The 23378-nt window shown below is 40.2% G+C and overlaps 1 protein-coding gene across 13 annotated transcripts in view; it reads right to left on the bottom strand.

Moving 5' to 3' along the window:
* Positions 1–12584: 12584 nt before the first annotated feature.
* Positions 12585–23378, bottom strand: part of NOD1 (nucleotide binding oligomerization domain containing 1) — a 56291-nt gene continuing 45497 nt past the window's right edge. For 12 of the 13 annotated variants that reach the window (XM_037027386.2, XM_037027387.2, XM_073238645.1 and 9 more), the window contains 2 exons: positions 20928–21011; positions 12585–12904 (listed from right to left, as the gene is read on the bottom strand). In XM_037027386.2, coding sequence (XP_036883281.2) covers positions 12832–12904; positions 20928–21011 — 157 coding nt within the window. In that variant the 3' untranslated portion in view covers positions 12585–12831. The other variant, XM_037027389.2, reaches the window with a different exon arrangement.

Genomic DNA, 23378 nt, shown 5'->3' with positions numbered 1-23378 from the left:
AGTGATTTGGGGGCTATCATGAAGTTGGGGCTATTCAGTAATTGTGTATCTTGGTAATTTTATCTAGGAGGCAGAAAGTTTAGAGCAGAGGTAGAGTTACCACTAGCGAGCAAGCAAAAACCAATCATTCATGTTAGAATGGGGGAGGCATATAATTACTTTTGTGGTTGCAGTGTTTTGTCGGACTCTAGCGTCAGACATGCTCATGGGGTGGTTGTGTTCTGTCTTGTTCCACTCTGGTCACAGAGTTGCCTTGCTTACTCATTGTTGATACATTGTGATTACTGTTTATATTCATGGGAATGGAGTGTTGCATCCTTTCTATTAGCTGCCCACACCATTTTCCCTTTCTGAGGGCCTGGCCTGAAGAGAGCATATATCACTCTTGCCTATATTCCATTGGTTAGAATGACATCATGTGGTCTCACTTAATTGCACAAGAGGCTGGGAAGTAAATTTTAGCTAAGTGCCCAGAAAGAAATGTGAATTAAGTTTAGTAATTATATAATATAACAATACTCTCTTGTTTGTGGTGGAGGTTCTTTTATAATTATTTTCTCCCTTTCCCCATTCCCACTCCCACAGACATATACCCTAGTATATTTAATACATGATCTTCTATTCTACCATCTATATATTAATTAGATTCTATGAATCTTTGAAAAATATAGAGAGTTGCTTTGAGTGTGTTTTTAAAATGTATGTTTATTGTATATCATTCTGATTATTTTTGCACTGTATGTGTTTGAAATCTATACTGCTGTATATAAATCTATCTCACCCTTTATGAGTGCTTCAAAATATTCCATTTTAGTCATATTCATTCAACATTTTACTTATCCATTCCACTGTATACAAAAAGTCAAAAGCTTTCCTAATTAAGCAATGTCATATTTATTTTTTAAGTTATTTTTGCTACGTATAAAGTATCCCTAAATTAGTGGCTTAAGATAACAACCATCATTTGTTTTATAGACAAATCTGCAATTTCGGCTGGGATTAGCAGGGATAGCTCATCTCTGTTCCATAGTATCAGATGGAGCTGGTAGACTCAGTGGGTTGGGGCTGGAGGCAACTGAAGGCCCATCTCTCCTCTGGGGGTGGCTATGGGCTGTTGGTTAGGGCCTCAGCTGGGGCTGTCACTGTCACACCCCACTACCTGGTGGAAGAATGTCAATGGTAGTGAAAAAAAAATAAAAGTCATGTGGAATGGGATATAGTATGGTGTCCATCTTTGGAAAAGACAATTAGCCACATTTGTGAAAATTAAAAATCTGATTTGGATACAACATGATTTGAGTACTGAGACTGATTAGCAAAGATTTTAATTGTAAAAGTTACATTTCTCATATACTACTCTTTGGACAGAGTACTAGATTGTGGCCAGGAAACTTGCTCCCTGTATCTCTACACTTTTTTCCTAACGTTATTAATGTCTTTCTCCTTGGTCCTTATTTGTAATGTGATCAGTATAACAGATCAGATCAACCAATTCTTAGAACATGATTACAAAACCTATGCACATTTTGAGTGTAATAAAGAGAAATTGATTTTTTTTCCTTTCAGAAAATAAATCTTAACGAGAAAGAAATAGTAACTCGTTCTCAACCTCTTTCTCCTACTTTGTGCTGCTGACCAGAGCTCTCTTATGTACTGGATATTCTGGTTAGATACCCTCAATACACATGTGACTATTCTGAAAGCTTGTCTCCAGCACTAGAAAGCAGATCCATAATTTTTGCTGTCCTCATGAGTTTTTCTCTGATCTCTTCTCTCCTGGGACTCTATAAACATGAAAACAGTGCCAAAATAGCTCTGCCTTTCTTAAGGTGATGCAATGTGAGGAGAGAAGGGAAAGTGTTATAGCAATCAGTAAGTCAAGAAAAAGTTGTTGAGTCAAGTCCTGATTTTCTGTATATCACTTTAGCCATTTCTCTCAGAATCCAGGAAGACCACAGCCAAATGGATGATAATGTTGATCATGACAGTGGATCCATTTTAGTTACATAACATTTTGCCAAAGCAGAAAATCAGCTAAAAAATATGATGTAAGATGGGCCAATCAAGTCAATCCCTCTGTGCTTCTGAATCTCTAAGCCAAGATGAGGTCAGCCTTGGCTTTTGTTTTCCTTTGTTTGTTTAGGGGAAATTTCCAAATGGGCACAAATGTAGGGAGAACTTACCGTGAACTCCCATGTAGCCATCCCCTAACTTTAGCAATTACCAACTTAAGCTGACATTTATCATCTGTGCTCTTCCCTTCCCTTCCCCAAGTGTATTTAAAATGTACTACCTTAAAGCAAAACCCTTGATACAATTTCATCTCTAAGCACTGTATGTGTAAAAGGTAGAGGCTCTTTAAAAATAATAGCCACAATAACATTATCACACTTTTTTTATTTTGGTATCACTAATATACAATTGGATGAGCAACATTGTGGGTACTAGATTCCCCCCTTATCAAGTCCCCACCACATACCCCATTATAGTCACTGTCCATCAGCATAGTAAGGTGCTATAGAGTCACTACTTATCTTCTCTGTGCTATACTGTCTTCCCCGTGCCCCCCCTCCACATTATGTGTGCTAATCCGAATACCCCTTTTTCCCCTTATCCCTCTCTTCCCACCCATCCTCCCCAGTCCCTTTTCCTTTGGTAACTGTTAGTTCATTCTTGGGTTCTGTGAGTCTGTTGCTGTTTTGTTCCTTTAGTTTTTTCTTGCTTCTTATACTCCACAGATGAGTGAAATCATTTGGTACTTGTCTTTCTCCACCTGGCTTATTTCACTGAGCATAATACCCTCTAGCTCCATCCCTGTTGTTGTAAATGGTAGGATTTGTTTTCTTCTTATGACTGAATAATATTCCATTGTGTATATGTACCACATCTTCTTTATCCAGTCGTCTACTGATGGACACTTAGGTTGCTTCCATTTCTTGGCTATTCTAAATAGTGCTGTGATAAACATAGTGGTACATATGTCTTTTTCAAACTGGGCTGCTGCATTCTTAGGGTAAATTCCTAGGAGTGGAATTCCTGGGTCAAATGGTATTTCTATTATCACACATTTTTAAATTAGCAATTCTGGAGGCTGTTGAAACATGGAAACAGTGTGTCTATCATTGGAGAGAATGAAGCAAAGATATGTAAGTGGCATTTAATATGAAAAAAGAAAAGAGTTTCAGTCTCTGAAGTCCTGGAAGATGTTCCAGTTAGGCAAGTTTTCCTTGGATGTTGAGAGCTACACCCTATCTTTCTATTTTTTTGACAAATTCCCTCTTTTTTTGATAACACTTGGCTTTTCATGACTTACACTTGGAAGTGTCATGACTAATACTGCTATCTGAATAGCTCACTGTTAACTCTCTCTCTCTCCATAATCTTTGATTTCTCATACCATTCAGTTTAGTTACAACAATAATGCTAATAGCTATGAAATTATTGAATGCCTATAATGTGCCACTCTACCAAGTACTTTACTTTTAATCCTCACAAAAACCTATTGAAGACAGTTATTTCCCTATCTTGTAGATGATGAATTGAGGTTTTACATATATTAGGTAATTGGCTCAGGTTACACAGGTGATAAGGATTGAACTGCAGTCCTGCCCAGATCTTTCTAAACCCTCAGCCTGTGTCCCCACTATGCCATGCTGGTTCTGACATGATTTTTATTTACTAAAAAGCCAACAAGCAACAAACTATGACTTGTTCATCAAACTGTTTCCTCATCTTCCTGGGCATACAACTAGACCAGTGCAGCTAGGCTCGGTCACATGATTGGGTTCTACCTATAAAATGTGAATAGAAAAGAGATGTCCTGTTTCTTGACTGGGCCCTGTAAAACTTCCCATTTGCTGTCCTCTATGCTCTCTCTGCTGCTGTCCGGTTTACAGTGCTTGAGATGATCTTGGAAACCACACATTGAAGATGGCAAAAACTGACAGCCTGGGTCCCTGAGCAAATGATGCAACAAAACCCCCTGCACCAATCTGAAGCCTCCTTGAACTGTTTATATGAATGGTAAATAAACTTCTATTGTATTTAAGCCATTATGTATTTAGGAGTCTGTTTATTACAGCAGTTAGTCCTTCTTATTTTTTATGTACTGTTACAATTATCCTTTGCTGGGTAACAAACTACTCCAGAATTCAGTGGCTTAAAACATAGTCTTAGCTCACAATTCTGTGAGGCAAGAAGTTTAGGCTTTTGCCTAAACTAGTTCATGAAGCTACGTCCAGCAAGCAGGTAAGCTGGAGGCTGGTTGTTGTAGCATGCCTCAGTCACATGTCTGGAGATAAGTGCTGGCTGTTAGCTGGAGCACTTGTTTCCAGCAGGTTTGCCTGGGGTTTTCCACGTGGTAGTGGAAGGGTTCTCAGCAGTGAGAGAGGGCAAGCCCAGATCTGCAAGTACTTTATAGGCTTCTGCTTGCATGTGTTTGCCAATGTGCCATTATTCAGTGCGAGTCACAGAGGTAGAGGGAAATGCAATTTATTAGCGAGCATTAAGTGTAACAATCTACCAGACATATTATAGTACTAATGTACAAATTAGGCAAAATCAGTTATGTATGTACATCTTAGTCTCATGTTTGATAATAGAGTCCAGTTATGAAGCTGTTTTCATAACCCCAAATTAACTTCTAATATCTGTTGGTTATAATAAAAATCACTAATTTCATTTAAAAATTATATTTTAGGTCTATGTATAAAAATTAAATATTTCCCAGTACATCATAAATTTAAGCTAGCAAAATTGGCATTTAAAGAAATGAATCCTGTTCATCTCTTTAAAACACTATAGTGGTGATGTTTTAGCTTATGGTCCAGCCTAAGGTGCCCAGTTTACATGAGGTTTAATGGATCTGGTTTCTCAAGGTCCTGTGGATCTGTAACCAAATCCTACCTTAAAACAGTCCTTAAAGGGCTAAACTTAGATTCATCTTTATTTAGACTTAACTTGTGAATAAGGTATAAATTCAGCGCTTCCTCACTTTCCTTTATCATGTCACACTGGATGGCGCTGAGCAGAATGCTGCTTCCATTGCTCAAGGTAAAGTGCTCTACAGTGCTTTACCCCCACCACGAGGATAAGGGCTTGGGCAGTACTGCTGTGGTTAAAGGCCTGAGCTCTGGAGCCAGAATGCCCAGGTGCAAATCCTATCACTTTTGCTTATTATGCGACCCTGAGTGACTCAATTACACAAGGCCTCAGTTTTTTCATCTTTAAAATGGGGATAATTACCATTTTCCTCATGGGGTTGTTGTGAGGATTTAACGAGAAAATATCTAAGCCTTTAGATCAGGGCCTAGCCTAGGTTATAAGAAAAGTCACACTGATTTTTTTTTAAATTTCCGCTTTATTGAGGTATAGTGTACGATCTTACTTTCACTCTTTAACCCTATATATGAGGGTGAAATATTTGCCAAATACAGCATAAATTTAGGTTTTGTAGGAGATTGCCTGTTTTCTTAGTACGTGCTAAAATATTAAACTTTCATGATGTGTATAACTTATTTTTTAAAATAACATAAGCAAAATTTTTATATTTAGATTAAAATTGTCTTCAGAACATAGAAAAGAGTGAAAAGAAGGAATGATGAAAATGTTGAATTTCTAACTTTTAAGCTTCATTGAACTGGAAGCTGAATACTGTGTGGAAAGGCTTTTGGACTTTGGGGTGACAGAGGGCTTCTTGGAGATAGTAAGGGTGGTAAGAATTATCTAGGTTTTGACTAGGTTAGCATTCTCAACAGGGAGGATATCCCCTATAAAGGGGCTAAAATTGGTTCTTAGGGGACAAAAAAAGAACTTGGATATTCCATAGTTTGTAGCTCTCCAAAGGACCACAGTATGTAAAGAGAAATATGTCTGTGGTATTAGAATCACATGCTGACATAAAAGAAAAATGACTCTCAGCCATGTGATTTTTAGTGTGGAAAGCCAGATACCATACTCTGATGTCTTCTGAAATAAAATAAAAATGCACATAGGTTTTTGGCTTTCCTAATCCATGCCTCTGAACATGACCTGGACCTTCAGTTTCTTAACAAAATAAAAATGAAGGTGATGTCAAGCATAGGGAATGTTTATTTCTTATTCCACAGGTTTCAGTCTTGAAAATGGTTTCTGGTCTCTGGGCTGCTTAAAAGTCTGGAGTTTGCTATCAGTTTGAAAATGGCAATGTTGTTTAGAGGGGCCCTTAAGGATGGGAAGGTTGGCCCAGCGAGGCCACTCTTTTCTCTTGCCTTATCTCTAATTCTGTTGCTGTAGGAGGAGAAGTTTGCTATGAATTTGGCGAGACAAATAAAAGCAAGGGCAGGGAGTTGGGGCTTAAAGGGGTTATTCTCAGGGCAGTAGGTCTCAGTCTCTCTTCGCTCCCGGCTCTCTGGGTGGCTGGCTCCTTCCTGGCCCCTAGCACCTGGAGGAACTCTGTGGGTGGGTCTCTGGTGACTGGCAGATTCCTGACCAATTATATACCAGGAACTGAGGGAGGAGAGAATGGGTGTTTCCTCTTCACCAGTCCCCTGGGCTGGTATTCCCATGGCTGTTCAGTGGCTCTGTCACCAGCTCTGTCAACGAGTAAACATCCCATAAATGTGCCAACAGGCTCTTATACAATGGATTCTATTAAGGCCAGGTGGGAATCCTGGTCAGAAATCTCCATTTTCCCCACAGATGATAGAGTACACAGATTAAAGCAGTGCTGCTAGAGGGGGAAAATCTCTCTAGATAGTAAGAGTTACTATTTCTAGAGGCTTTACTGTACTGTTTTAAGCACTTTACATATTAATTACTCATAACTAAACAACTTTTCAAGGGAAATGCTGTTATTACAGATGGGAAACTCAGGCACAGAAAAGCTAGAGCACTTGTCCAAGGTCACACAGCTAATGGTAGCCCTGGAATTTGAACCGAGATCCTCAGCATCCAGAGAACTTGATGCAGTACTGCTTGCTTGGGGCCAACTATCCCTACTTGCTAATGTCTTTGAACTCAAGAATTAATTGGCTTAAGATGAAATTGCTTTTAAACACCAGGTACTGTGGATTGAGTCTTACTTAAATAGGACAATGTCAGTCACTAGGCACTAGGCACAGCTGAATCCTTCGGTCCACTTACGTAGTGGATTAATTGCTGGACACATACTGCCCTCTTGTGATGAAAGTCATCCAAGTACGACCTTCTCCAGGTCTCTGGAATGCCTACTTTCTTCCTTTAATGCAGTTTCATGGTTGGGGGATGGACAGTGTGCGACCAATGAGGAAGCTGTTGGCACTGTTCAGTCAGACTCTCCTATCACCAGACATTCTCCAGAGTATTCTAGCAACTCAGCCTTGTAAACGTGACTCCAGAGTCCTGTAACTTTTAGCACCATGGTTTTGGGAGAAAATATTGGGCTTCCCAAAGAATCCCAGGGACACTAAAGAGACCCCCATCTGTGTCCTTAGGGAGAGAGTTCATTTAGTTTAATTTGCCCTAATGGATTGGAACCAGGTTTAATTGGACTTGGCAGAAAGAAGGTCAATTGCAGAATGAATTGAAGGTCACAAACTCTTTCAGAACAGAAGGAAAATAAAAATAGCCAGCAGTCCTTTGCTCTAGTTTGGGCTCTACCAGTAATAAAGTGTGTGACCATCTGCAAGTTGCTTTTGCTCCCTAACACCAGTTTCCTCACTGGTAGAGTGAGGGGATTGAATGAAGTGAGCTCAAAGTCTTTGATGTTTTCCAGGTACAACTTTCTACATTTGCCAAAATTGCTTCCCTGAAGGGTTTTGCATTTTTTTCTCTTTTCCCATTTTTATGCACATCCTGATCAGTAAGACAAGATATATATCCATACTCGCTAGTTCTCATTTTTCCGAATCGTGAAAGAATTCCTACTTTATGTGATTTGGGGAAGAAGTAATTTTCACATTTGACCCAAGGTTAATGGGTTCAGTCAGACTGGGGTTTCTTTGGGCAAAACAAGGACTCATACACACATAACTGAATGTTTAAAATCAAGGAAAACTAATTTGGAAGACACACCTGCACTGACAGGATTATCTGGCACAGACCTCCTTCCAAGCAGATGTTGGCTTAAGGACTATTCATTCTTCCCTGCAGTGATTACCATGTCCACCTGCTGCTGGAGTGGAGTGGGCTGGGGGCTGTGCTTGAACACCATCTGGGAGGAGGGTCTGGGGCGGGGAGGTTTATTCCTATTTAAGAGACACTGCTGGCTTCCCGTTACATTGTTCTCTAACTTCCACTTGCTTCCAAATCATTGATTACACCCCTCAACTACATGGGCTAAAGTAGTTGGAAAAAAAAAATTCATGGCAAGAATCTTTGACTTGATAATTTCACTCCAAAGAAATAATCCTAAATAACTTTTTACGTACATAGAAACATCTATAATAATCACTACCACCACAACCCACCTGGAACCTGAAGTTCTAACATTTGGAACATAATTAAGCAAATTATCAAAGCAATAAAATATATATTATAATTACAAAAGACTGTTTTGAAAGAAGCTGCAAATGTGCACTGTTATAATTGTAGAAAGATGTCTCAAAATATTATTCACCCTAAAAGGAAATTCTGATGCACGCTACAACATGGATGAACCTTGAGGACATTATGCTAAGTGATATAATCTGTCACAAAAGACAAATAGTGACTCCGCTTACATGAAGTACCTAGAGTAGTCATATTCACAGAGACAGAAAGTGGAAGGATAGTTGGCAAGGGCTAGGGGAAGAGGGAATGGGGAGTTCTTTAATGGGTACATGGTTTCAGTTTTATAAGAAGAGGCGTTATGGGGGTGGTTGGTGTTAAAGCTTGCACAATGTGAATGTACTTAATGTAACTAAACTGGACACTTAAAAATGGTTAAGATGGTAAATTTTATGTGTATTTTACCCCAATAAGAAAAATTGGGGAAAAAGTCTCTAAGTAAGACATGGGAAGATGATATGCAAAAATTAAAGTAGCTGTGTTAGCACTGTGTTGTTATAAGCATTATTTTAAAAATTTAACATTGTGATACTGCTTTTATAACAAAGCACTATGACAGAAAGAGAAAAATGAAGGAAAAATTTTTTTTTAGCTATTTTGATATTATTTCCCCAAAAAAGTACCTAAGTAGTCATGGGAAGAATCAAGAAACGTGTTTAACATCCTTGCATTTATTTTATAATTACTGTTGTTTAATTTTTTTTTTTTTTTAGTGCAGATCAGTGAGGGCCCATAACCTGTTCAATGCTTAGTGCCTCTAAAAGTTTTAAACTGGTCTTGGATGCAGTTAATTCAGTTTTAAGACAGAGAGAATCATGCTGGGAAGGCCGCTGGGCCCTGCTGTTCTGGTACAAGTCCATCTGTGTGGGAACATGAGCCTCGGCTTCCTCACAAACTAATTTCCATATTCAGTAAAGCTCCTCTCTGTGGACCTGGGATAATGGTCATGGTTTGGCCTTTCAGCTCCAGGGCAAAGCTTTTTCTGTAAGTGAGCAGTTAAGTTACTGGAAATAGATGTGTGCCACACCTGGTAGTGGACCAAAATATCTATGGACCAACTGTTGTTCTCTGTTCAGGAGCTGAAAGGGACACCCAGTGAAGGCTCATGGGCCTGGCTTTGTGTGACGCTGCTTCACTGTGCAGTGCAGACCTGGACATGCCTGCCTCTGCTGGTGACTGACACTGAAGTGGTAGGGCTCTTTGGTAATGATGCTAGAAACCAACAGCTGTGTTTTTTTTATTGAAATATCGTTGATATACAATCTTACATCGGTTTCAGATGTATAACACAGTAGTTCAGTTACCCATATTATTAAATCCTCACCCCCCTCTAGTGCAGTTACTATGTCAACATAGAAAGATGTTACAGAACCACTGACTATATTCTCCATGCTGTACTGCCATCCCTGTGACCAACTAATATTGTGATTAAGAATTTTTATGCCTCTTTATACCTCTCACATTACCTGCCAAGCCACCACCACCCCTCCCCCTTGGTAACCACTAGTCACTTCTCAATGTCTGTGAGTCTAATACTGTTTTGTTCCTCCTGTTTTGCTTTGTTTTTATATTCTACAAATAAGTGAAATCATGGTATTTGTCCTTCTCCACCTGGCTTATTTCACTGAGCATAATACCCTCTAGATTCATCCATGTTGCAAATGGCAGGATTTCTTTTCTTTTTATGGCTAAATAATATACCATTGTGTATATGTACCATATTTCTTTATCCATTCATCTATTGATAGACACTTAGGTGTTTTCGTATCTTGGCTATTGTAAATAATGCAGCAATAAATATAGAGGTACATATACGTTTTCAAATCAGGGATTTTGTTTTCTAAAGGTAAATTCATAGGACTGGAATTACTGAACCAAATGGTATTTTAGTTCTTTGAGGAACCCCCATATTGCTTTCTTTCCACAGCAGTTATACCCATGTATATTCCCACCAATAGTGTAGGAGGGCTTCCATTTCTCTTCATCCTCGCCAACATTTGTTATTTCTTATCTTTTGATAGTGGCCATTCTGCCTCGTGTGAGGTGATAACCCACTGTGGTTTGATTTGCATTTCCCTGATGATTAGCAATGTGGAGCATCTTTTCATGTGCCTCTTGGCCATTTGTATTTCTTCTCTGGAGAAGTGTCTGTTCAGGTCCTCTGCCCATTTCTTAATGAGGTTATTTATTTTTGGGGATGTTGAGACATGTGAGTTCTTAATATGTTTTAGATGGTAACCCCCTATCAGATGAGTTATTTACAAATATATTCTTCCATATAATAGGTTGCCTTTTTGTTCTGCTGATAGTGTCATTTGCTGTACAGAAGCTTTTTAGTTTGATATAGTCCCATGTACTCATTTTTTATTTTATTTCCCTTGCCCAAGATTTGTCCAGGAAAAAAATTGCTTACTTATGTTCAAGAGATTTTTCCCTATGTGTTCTTCTAAGAGTTTTATGGTTTCATGTCTTATATTCAGATCTTTGATCCATTTCGAGTTTACTTTTGTGTATGGGGGTTGAACAATAACTCAGTTTCATTCTCTTACATGTAGCTGTCCAGTTTTGCCAACCCATTTGTTGAAGAGGCCGTCATTTCCCCATTGTATATCCATGGCTTCTTTATTGTATATTCCTTGACCATATATGTTTATATCTGGGCTCTCTGTTCTGTTCCATTGATCCATGGGTCTGTTCTTGTGCCAGTACCAAACTTTCAGGGCTAACTTTCTAATAGGGACTATTTATGAAGCTAGGCTGGGCCTCTGAGAACTCAGAAGTACCACTGTGGGGCCCCCTTACCCTTTCCCCTCTCATGTTCAGCTCCTATCAGCGCAGTGCCTCTTACTACAGTGGGTGACAGGCCCACCTGGGTCCTCCACTCAGCAGTAAATAGCCAAGGAATGTAGTGAAATTGAGCCTGGCCTTCCGTGACCTATCAGGTGAGGCACAGTGAAGAGAGCTGTGAAATTTGGCTCATGCCAGTGTATCCAGCCAACCCTGACTCAGGTCGTTTCCTCTGAGAAGCTACCTGTATGGATTTGGAGGTCAGACGGAAGGACTCAGTTGCTTCCTCGGCATTTGTGGGTCCACAGTAGGTGGAGAGGTCTGTGAAGGACCAAACTGATGGTGTCTCTGGCCTGCCGTCATCAGGCCCTCCTCACAGCACATCACCCAAGGCCCCACCCAACACAGCAAATGCATCTGGAAGGTTTCAGGCAGGGGTTCAGGGATCATAGTGTGCTTGCTATACTAAGTTCATTTTAAAAATCCCAGACTCAGGCACTTAAAAATAAAGAGTGTGTTTCAGTATTTTCTTAACAAATGAATTGGCAAAGAACAAGCTCTCTGGTAATATCACTGCTCTCTTCACCTTAGCTTTCACCATGTGCCTGCCATGGTGGTAGGTGTTTAACATGCTCTACTAGCTGGGTTTTCAGCGGCTTCCAGAGTCTCGGCTCTAGCTCAATCACCCTCCCAACTACTTGGGCAGGAAGAGACTTCCTTTCCTCAAGAGGACGAGAGAGACAGAGGCTTCTGTTTGGACACCAGGGCCGCAAAGCAAACCAAGCCTTACTCCTTTTGAGGGGTGGACACTGATTCTCCTGAGGCACAGCACCTTCCGGAGGAAGTAAGCCCAGCCACGTGAAAGCCCTGAGTGGAAACTCAGCACTATGAAGGCATTGTCCTTTCTCTTAGACCAGCAAAGAGGGCACCCCATGATCTTTGCCAGCAGATGGTGAGACTCCAGGCCTAAACCAAAAGCCTGTGACACGTCCTTTTCTTGGCACCAACTCCTTTCAAAACCTTGAATGAATTCCCACACTGTACATACCTCAGTATCTACAGATGTGAAATGGGAAGAATATAACACATGGGGAAGGATTGAGGAGGGACACAATATTTCAGTAAATCATTTACTGAGCACGTTTTCTCCAAGAAACTTGGTGCCAACTCTTTACTACATTGTCAACTCTTCCATGAAGTTAACAGTGCCCAAACCACTCCCCCTGGTGTCGTCTGAGCTCAAAGTCTTATTCCTCCTGTGTCAGATAAAAATAACAATGGGTATGCATTAATGTCTCTTCATAGTGTATTTACAGTAACTATAACAACTCACAAGGCATACTCTTTTCCTGCACAACTGTAGTAACAGCTACTCAGAGTCTGCCAGTCAGTGTGGGCATGGACACTGATCTGCATCATCAAGGCAGCAGGCTCGCTATCACGGTCCATCTTTCAGACATCAAAAGGAGGCCACTGCACAGAGTGGTGTCCTCTGCCAGAGCATCTCAGGGCCCAGACTTGTGTGCAGGAAATGTCCTCTCAGAAGCAGACAATCCGCTTATCATCTTCAAAGACTTTGGCCTCCTCTGGCTTTATCAAGTTTCCATTTAGGCTGTTGTAAAAAAACAAGTGAAACGTTAGGGACTGTTGTACACTCTTTCCCAATATGTGTCTCTGACACACTCTTGTGCTTCACATGATCCTGAAACTGAGGAATGTGCTCTATTCAAATACTTGTTTGATGTAAGTATTACTCCTTCCCAGTCACCATCGCTCTGTGAACTGGGTCTCATTAAGGTCACCAGCAGCCTCTATGAACCTGCATGTAACATTTTCCAGGGCTTGTCTTTCTTGACAGGCACAGGCATTTGGCTGCCCTCTCCCTCCTTGGACACTACCTTCCCTGGGCTTGCCGGTGCACTCCGGTTCTTCTCCCATGTTTGGTCATTCCATATCAGTTTCCTTGCCCACATTGTCCTACTGAGATTTCCTCCAGGATTGGGGCTAGGCCCTGTTCCCCAGGCTACCTCCTCTATGCCATGACCTCACCCATAGGTTAGGGGCAGCAGCTGAGAGTCCTCCACTCCAGAGCTGCCTACCTACTTGACATGTCTTGGGTATCTTCCAGGCACCTCAAAGCGGCCCTACCTCCCCAGAGTTCCCTAGCTCAGTGTATGGTACCACTCTTCATCCCATTGTGCAAGTTAGTGACCTGGGGGACAATTGTGACACCCTCTTCCTCCCCTTCACATTCTGTCACAGACTCCATTTTATTCCCTAAACATCCTTAGATTGCCTCCCTGGAGCCTCTCCATACCTCCACCACCCTGTTCCTGGTCTGAGCACTCACCTCTTCTCTGGATCACTGCAATGTCCTACTGACAGGTCCCTTTACATGTACTCTGGCCCCCTCAAGTCCCATTTTCCTAGAGGAGCCAGAGTGGTCTTTTTACAATACAAACTTGAACATTCCTCTCTGCTTCAAATCCTTTAGTGGCTCTGCATGGCTTCTAGGATAAAGACCAGCATATGGAACATGACCCACAGATCTCCTCCATCTCCACTGCCCCCTATTCCACAATGTCTGAACCCTAAGACACATCACCTTACTGCTCTTTCAAGGACCCCATGCTCCTTCCTGCCTCAGAGCCTTTGCATATGTTGTTCCTCCTACCTGGAACACATTTTCTCCAACCTCAACCAACTAAATCTTATTAATCCTTCATGGCTTAGTTTATTTTTATTTATTTATTTTTATCCTATACTTCTTGATCCCTTTCACCTATTCTTCCTCTTACCGCACTCCCCTAACCTCTAGCAACTGCCAGTTTTTATGAGACTGTTCCTGGGTTTTGTTTTTTGTTCATAGGTTACACATATAAGTGAAGTCATGGGTATTTATCTCTGACTTACTTCACTCAGCATAATAGCCTCTAGGTCCATCCATGTTGTTACAAATGGCAAGATGCCATTCTTTTTTTTATGGCTGAGCAAGAATCCATTATATATATATGTCCCACATCTTTTTTATGCATTCATCTATCAATAGACATTCAGGTTGTTTTGATTATCTTGGTTCCTGTAAGTAATGTTGTGTTAAAGGAGTGCATGTATTTTTTTAGATAAGTGGTTTTGTTTTCCTTGGGTAAATTCCCAGAAATGGATTTGCTGGGTCACATGGTATTTCTATTTTTAGTTTTTTGAGAAACCTCCGTACTGCTTTCCATTGTGACCACCAATTTATAATCCCACCAGCAATATACAAGGGTTCCATCTTCTCCACATCCTTGCCAACACTTGTTATTTATTGTCTTGTTGATACTAGCCCTTATGACTGGTATGAGGTGGTACCTCATTCTGGATTTGATTTGTTTATCTCTGATGATGAGTGATGTTGAGCATCTTTTCATGTGGCTGCTGGACATCTGTCTTCTTTGGAAAAATGTCTATTCAGGTCCTCTGCCCATTTTTTAATTGGATTGTTTTTTTGGTGTTCAGTTGTATTGAGTTCTTTATATATTTTTTATATTACTCCCTTATTGGGTATATTGTTTGCAAGTATGCTGTCCCATTCAGTAGGTTGCATTTCTGTTTGGCTGATGGTTTCTTTCACTGTGCAGAAGCTTTTTAGTTTGATGTAGTTCCACTTGTTTATTTTTGCTTTTGTTTCTCTTGTCAGGAAAGACATATCCGGAAAAGGAACTGCTAGGGCCAATGATGAAGACTTTACTGCCTGTGTTTTCTTCTAGGAATTTTATGATTTCAGATCCTACATTTAGGTCTTTAATACATTTCAAGTTTATTTTTTGTATGGTTGTAAGACAGTGATCTAGTTTCATTCTTTTGTATGTAGCTGTCCAGTCTTCTCAACACCACTTATTGAAGAGACTGTCTTCTCTGCATTGTGTATTCTTGTCTCCTTTATCATATATTAATAGACAGTATAAGCATAGGTTTATTTCTGGGCTCTCTGTTCTGTTCCATTGGTCTATGTGTCTGTTTTTGTGCCAGTACCATACTATTGATTACTACAGCTTTGTAGTAGAGTTTGAAATCAGACTGTGATACACCTCAAGCTTTGTTCTTCTCTCTCAAGATTGCTTTGCCTATTTGGGGTCTTTTGTGCTTACAACAAACCTTAGGATTATTTGCTCTAGTTCTGTGAAAAAGGCCAATGTTATTTTGATAGGGACTGCATTGAATCTGTAGATTGCTTTCAGCAGTATGGCCATTTTAACAATATTAATTCTTCCTATCCATGAGCATGGCATAGCTTTGTTTGTGTTTTCAATTTCTTTCATCAGTGTCTTAGTTTTCAGAGTACAAGTCTTTTAACCTATTGGTTACATTTATTCCTATGTATGTATTCCTTTTGATGCAGTTGTAAATAGGATTTTCTTAATTTTTCTTTCTGGTAGTTTGTTACTTGTATATAAAAATACAACAGGATTCTGTACATTGATTTTGTATACTATAACTTTACTGAATTCATTTATTCTAGTAGTTTTTTGGTAGAGTCTTAAGGATTTTCTACATATAATATTATGTATCTGCAGATAGTCACAATCTTACTTGTTCCATACTAATTTGGATGCCTTCTGTTTCTTTTTCTTGCCTGGTTGCTATGGCTAGGACTTCTAGTACAATGCTGAATAAAAGACAAGGCACCCTTGTCTTGTTCCTGATCTTAGAGGAAAAGCTTCCCATTTTTCATCACTTAGTATGACGTTAGTAGTAGGTCTGTCATATATGGCCATTATGTTGAGATATGTTCTCTTTCTACCCACTTGGTTGAGAGTTTTTATCATGAATGGATCCTGAATTTTGTCAAATGCTTTTTAGGCATCTGTTGAGGTGATCCTTTGGTTTTTATCCTTTTAGTAATGTGATGTATCACACTGACTGATTTGCAGATGTTGAACCACCCTTGCATCCCTGTAATAAATCCTCTTGGTCATAGTGAATGATCCTTTTATGTATTTTTAAATTCAGTTTGCTAATATTTTGTTGGGAAGTTTTACATCTATGTTCATCAGGGATATTGGTCTGTAATTTACTTTTTCTGTAGCTTTTTTGTCTGGTTTTGGTATTAAGATGATGCTGGCCTCATAGAATGCATTTGGAAGCTTTCTTTCCTCTTTATTTGAAATAGTGTGAAAAGAATAGGTATTAACTCTTCTTTAAATGTTAGGTAGAATTCTGTGAAGCCATCTAGTCCTGGAGTTTTGTATGTTGGGAGTTTGTGATTACTGCTTGAATTTCATTACTAGTAATCAGTCTGTTCAGATTTTTTCCTTCCTGGTTCAGTGTTAGAAAATTGCATGTTTCTAGGAATTTATCCATTTCTTCTAGGTTGTCCAGTTTGTTGGCATATAATTTTTATAGTAATCTCTTAAAATTATTGGTATTTCTGTGGTGTCAGTTGTAACTTCTCCTTATTCATTTCTGATTTTTCGGTCTTTTCTTGATGAGTCTAGCTGAAGGTATACCAATTTGTTTATCTTTTCAAAGAAGCAGCTCTTAGTTTCATTGACCCTTTGTATTGTTTTTTTACTTTCTACTTAACTTATTTCTGTTATTTTATTATTTCCTTCCTTTTAACTCTGGGGTTTCATTCTTTTCCTAGTGCCTTCAGGTGTAGGGTTAGATTGTTTGAGATTTTTCTTGTTGAGGTAGGCCTGTAATGCTATAAACTTCCCTCTTAGAATTGCTTTTACTTCTTCCCAAAGATTCAGCATTGTTTTCTTTCAATTTTCATTACTCTCCAAGTATATTTTTATTTCCTTTTTAATTTCTTCATTGACTCATTGACTATATAGTACATGCTGCTTAGCCTCTACAGGTTTTGTTTGTTTTTTCAAGTATTTTTCCTGTAGTTGGTTTTCAGTTTCATATTGTTGTGGTCAGAAAAGATGTTTGGTATTATTTCAATCTTCCTAAACCTATTAAGACTTGCTTTGTGGCCTAACATGTGGTCTGTCCTGGAAAATGTTTTGTATATACTTGAAAATAAATATTCTGTTTTTGGATGCAATGTTCTGTATTTATCTGTTAGGTAGATTGTCTAATGTGTCACTCAAAGTCATTGTTTCCTTTGATGATCTATCTATCCATTGATGTAAATGGGGTGTTAAAAGTCCCCTGATATTGTATTGCTGTCAGTTTCATCCTTCATGTCTGTTACTATTTGCTCTTTGTATTTAGGTGCTTCTATTTGGGGTGCATAGATATTTGTACTTGTTATATCTTCTTGTTGGACTGATCCCTTTATGATTATGTAATGTGCTTTGTCTCTTGTTTCTTTGCTTTGAAGTCTATTTTGTCTGATATAAGAACTGTTACTCCTGCTTTTTTCTCCCTTTTATTTGCATGAAATACCATTTTCCATTCCTTTCATTCTGTTGTAGCTATTATTACAGTTTTGCAGGAAAAGAGTGTGCCTTGTGATTTTAGTTACTTACAGTCTGTCTGTCTTTGGTTCTGAAGTGAGTCTCTTGGAGGTGGCTAATATTTTTTTTTCATCCATTCAGTCATCCTGTGTCTTTTGATTAGAGCATTTAGTTCATTTACATTTAATTATTGATGGCTATGTACTTACTGCCATTTTGTTAAACATTTTCTAGTGGATTTTGTCATTTTTATTTGGTACATTTTTTCTTGTGCTCTTGTGTATGATGACTTTTTTTTAGTGTTATGACTGGATTCCTTTCTCTTTATTTTTTGTGTATTTCAGGTTATCATGTAGCTTCTGTATGTCTCATATATATAGGGGTCTATGTTAAGTTGGTAGTTGCTCAAGTTCAAATACATTCAAACAGCGTTATATTCTTAACTCCTCCTCCTTCACATTATGTATATGTTGTCTTAACACCTTTTAGTGATTCCCTTAACTAATTTTTAGAAGTAGTTGACTTTACAGCTCTTGTCATTTAACCTTCATACTGGCTTTTAAGTGATTGGTCTACCACCTTTGCTATCTTTCATCAGTGAATTTTTTTTTTCTTCTCATAATTTTCTTCTAGCTATGGCTTTCCTTTTCTTCTTAAGCCCCTTTAACATTTCCTCTAAGTCTGATTTAGTGGTGGTAAACTCCTTTAACCTATGTTTATCTGAGAAACTGTTTCTCTGGATTTTAACTCTGAATAATAACTTTGGTTGAATGGTAATTCTTGGTTGTAGGTCTTTCTCTTTCAGCACTTTGAATATATCATGCCACTCCTTTCTGGCCTGTAGAGTTCCTGCTAAAAAAAATCTGCTTTAGCCTTATGGAATTTCCCTTATATCTAACTCATTGCTTCTTTCTTGCTGCTTTTAATACTTTGTCTTTGACATTTTAATTGCATGTGTTCGTGTGGATCTCTTTGGGTTCATCTTATCTGTGGCTCTCTGTGATCCCTGGACCCAGATGTGTTTCCTTCTCTAGGGTAGGGAAGTTTTCAACCCTTTTCTCTCTTTCTTTTCTCCTTCTGGGACTTATATAATACAAATGCTAAGACATTTGATGTTGTCCCAGAGCTCCCTCAGCCTGTCCTCATTTCTTGTTATTCTGTTTTCTTTCTGCTGTTCTGCTTGGGTGCTTCCATTACTCTCTTCCAAGCTGCTGGTCTGTTCCTCTGCATCCTCTAATTTGTTGATTCCCTCTAGTATATTTTTTATTTCATTTGTTTTATTCCTCATCTCAGATTGGTTCTTTTTTAGGTTTTCTCTTTGTTTAAGTCCTCTTCTGTCAAGTCTGGTGGGTATCTTTATAACCATTGCTTTGAACTCTTTAATTTTTTTCATTCAGTTTTTTCCTAAAGCTTTCTTCATTTGGAGTATATTCCCCAGTCTCTTCATTTTGTTTGACTTTCTGTGCTTCGTTCTATGAATTAATCGAAAGGGCTACCTCTCCCAGTCTTGAAGGATTGGCCTTGGGAAGACTGCACATGCTTGGTGGTTTTGGCTGGTTGGGGCTCTCCCAGGTGGACAATGGGCTGGCCCCTCTCTGGCAGGGTGGCTGTGGAATCCAGGAGTCTCCTGGTTTTTTCTCTGGGTGGGCACCAGGAGGCCACCTCCATCAGGGCTGGTGTGTTCACTCTGACTCAGCTCTTGGACATGCTGTGTAGGGAATGTAAACATTGTAGCTCATCTGCTCCTCTCATCCCAGAGAGAGTTCCAGCAGTTTCCCTGTCTTTTTAAAACCACCCAGCTATTGAAACTGTCCCACTGTGGAGTGTGGTAAATGCTATAATTTATGTCAGGTCATTGAACGCTTGCATCTTTGAAGGAGAACTCACTAAGGGATTTCATGTTTCAAGTTCTTTTTGGAGGGGGATGAAGTATAAATGTCAGATACAGGAAATGGGTCCATCTATGCCAATGATGGCTCCCGGACAGCACACCTTGAAGCTAAAGACATATGGCTCTATAGAAACAGTCCTTTGGGCAGAAAAGGTGGTTTTTGGGAGGTAGCAAATGCACATTTTTGAAGCTTAACAGAATTAAAGCAGTGTGTGTTCTCACGTGGGTCTAAACAGTCTTTGACAAAGTGGAGGCCCACTGCTGTCTGCAAACTTTTCCACGCTGGGCTGAGGGTGCAGTGGGCTCTGCTTTGTGAGCATATGTGCCACAGCAGCTTCCATCAGCCATGAAGCTGGGCTTTCTTCTCTAGGGCAGTGTTTTTCATGACCCCAGTTAAGAATTACATTGTGAACCAGCATCTGTGCATTCATACACCCACATCTGAAACAAGATTATGAAATACTTCATACTATGCACAGTGCATTCTGTTATTCAGTTTCATTTTTTAAATAATGCTACTTGTAACCCACTAAATTGATTTTGTGATCTAACAAATTCCAAAGCAAAATACAAAAAAAAACATCTCTAGGAGCTGAGTTCAGGAAACTAGATCTTAATTTATTTTTGGCTGTGAGATTTTGAAACCGGCATGACAGAAGTAGTTGATGAATAACTACCCCCTGAACTGAGGGTTGGGGTTCACAGTGAGGTGCTCTATGGATCTCGGGGGAGCCACCAGGGGGGCGGGTTTCCTGTGATCTGTGTCCTCAAGAGAAGTCAGGCTCTGCTCCACGCTGGGCTTCTCCACAAGGTCAGAGCCCCACACTGCAGGGCTGTGTCAGGCCTGAGATGGAGGACAAATTTAAGCATCTGGGTTCAGGGCCCTTCCTGTCTATTTCACTGCCATATGTCCAGCACCTAAACTGCTGTTACAATTTGTTACTGATGGGAAAACCCACCACACTTTATATAAGCCTCAGGGGTGTGTGTGTCTTGGGGAAGGTAAAGTGGAATGGGGCTCAGTGTTATATAGTAAAGCAAATGATGTGGTTTCCCTCCTCTAGAATAAGCAAGTTCTCAGACAGAGAGGGGAAGTGAGAAAAGCCACCTCAGCTCCGATCCAGCCTAGCAACCCAGAGGGGGAAAACAATGCACCCGCAATTTCAGCCAGCATATCCATCTCTCTGTCTCCTGAGTCCCAGGGTGATTCACTTTCTCTGGGAGCCCGTTCTGAGCTGTTTGCCCCTGGAGAGGAGAGCACTGACTATGAAGTGGGGCAGTCTGGGCCTCAGTTTCTGCATCTGTGAGATGGAAATAATCATTGCTGCTGTTATCAAGAGGTAGATGGGCCTTACCAAATCTCCATTATGCCAGTGTTCTTCTGTAATGCACCCGCCAGCTGGGCAATCCCTTTAGCTGTGATCTGGTTCTGGATCAGCCTGAAGGAAGAATGTGTCTCATATAAATATGTAATGCTGGACCTGCCCCATTCATTAAGGAGTTCCAAAGGCATTGTGGGAATGAGACAGGGTCAGAGGAAAAACTGCGTCTATGTGGCTTATTAACCTGGCTAAGAGCATCTTGCTATCTACCAGAATAAGGGGCATCCTTTAAAATGTTTGACTTTTTTGGTATATTTTTATAGTGAGCATATGTGTATTCATGTGAAAATAGTTTGATACATAAACTTGTGTGTGCCTGACATTACTCATTGCAAAGGTACCCAGTCAAAAATGTTGGGAGTCCACCAGTTCAAAGAATTCTAAGAAACATTCAGGAAATAGGCAGTCTGATGTTTCCTGCTATAAAAGGAGTGGCTATAAAGTTAAGTAGCTGCTACGATGGTACCATGACCTACCCAACCTCAGAAGGAGAAGACCCACTCATGGATCCCAGCGGCAAACCATAGAGCCCATTATGTTGGGTAGCAGTGATTCAAATGACGCAAAGGTTTCACATATAGCTGGGAAGCCCAAGCAATTCCTGAAATGCTCTCAACCCAGCCAGGAAATAAATGCAGCATGAGGCAGTAATGTGCCTGCTTCATCACAGACTCACTCCTGGCTCTCTGTAGAATACAGTTGCTGCCAAACTTGACTCTTAAAAGTCCTGGGCACTGAAGCAGACCCAAGAAGGCACCCAGCCAGGAAGATGAGGGCCTATGCTGTTGTGATTGATGGGATTATAGAAATTAAGTGTGAAGGGGCCAACCCCTGAAAGAAGCAGTATAGCAAGTGGTTAAAAGTCCCTCTCCTACAGCACCCAGTCCCTGCTTCTCAGCTGCAGATTGGTGAGGAAATAAGCTATCGGTGCCTCAGTTGCCTCATCTGTAAAATGGGAATAACTGTAAGGACCTCGCCCCAGCCCCAGGTGAGGTTCAATGGGAGGGTGTGATGAAGCAATTCTCACAATCTCTCCACAGGGCCAGTAGAAAGGAGCTCGTCACCATTGCTGCCTAAGTACCAGGGTTAGGCGGCTGTGCTGCAGCTGGGACCCCTGGACTCAGCAGCAGAGGTGGTGACCTGGTAAGCACGATCCCAATGTAACCTGGCATTTTCACAAAAGAGCAAACACAGAACCTGCAAGTGGTAGTTAAACTCAGCTAATCTCATCACCTCTTTCACACTTACTGCCACTGGCACCACCTACGCCTTCCGGGGGCAGGGTGAGCTGCCTCCAGCCAAGACTTGGCAAGAAGCCAGGTAGGAGAGGTAAGAAAAAAAACGTGCTAGTGCTCAGGCACATGTGGCTGCTGGGGCCATTTTCAGTAGGGCCACTGTGGTGTGTGCACACACCAAGCAAGCCAAGACTCACTCCCTTGCCCTGTTCTCCCTGCAGGCGCTGAACTCTACCTTGGGAAGGACCGAAAAGAAACAAAACCAAAAACAGCAGTAGCACTGACAGACTAGCTTTTTTACAGAAATTGACAAAGTGATATAAAATTCATATAGAAGTGCAGGAGACTCAGAGTAGCCAAAACAAGCTTGAACACAAAAATTGGAAGATTCTAACTTCCTGATTTCAAAGCTTACTACAAAGTTAACAATAAACAGGAGTGATCCTGGCATAAGGATAAACACAGGGATCAATGAACTAGAATAGAAAATCCAGAAATAAACCCATACATTTGTGATTGGTTGATTTTTGGCAAAAGAATGAATTGGACCCATCTGCCTCATAACAAATAAAACTATATGGATCAAAGATCTAAATGTAAGCACAAAACTGTAACATTTAAGAGAAAATGTAGGCATCTTTGTTAGACACCTAATGCACAAGCAACCAAAGAAAAAATAGGACTTCATCAAAATTAAAAATTATTGTGCTTCAAAGGTCACTGTCAAGAAAAAGTGAAAACCCAGATGAAATAGTTGCAAACTGTATATCTAGTAGATGTCTAGTACTCACAATATAAAGAACTCTTAACTCAGCAATAGAGACAACCTGAATTAAAAATGTGCAAAGGACATGGAGACAGTACCCAAGTGGCCAACAGGCACATGAAAAGATGGACAATAACAAGTGTTGGTGAGGATGTGGAGAAATGGGAACCTTCATGCATTACTACTGGGGAGAATATAGAGCCACACAGCCACTTTGAGAAACTGACAGTTCCTCAAAAAGTTGAACAGAATGACCACATGACCCAACAGTTCCACTAATAGACACCCAGGAGAAAGGAAAACGTTTGCACATACACACATGTTCACAGCAGCAGGAGACATGACCCAAATTGCCACCAACTGATGAAAGAGTAAAACGTAAAATATTTCTGTAATGAATGTCAGCCATACAAAGCAATGAGG

Source organism: Manis javanica, chromosome 6 (genome assembly GCF_040802235.1).
Source record: "Manis javanica isolate MJ-LG chromosome 6, MJ_LKY, whole genome shotgun sequence".
Taxonomy (NCBI): Eukaryota; Metazoa; Chordata; class Mammalia; order Pholidota; family Manidae; genus Manis; species Manis javanica.
This window is presented reverse-complemented; position numbering and strand designations above follow the sequence as displayed.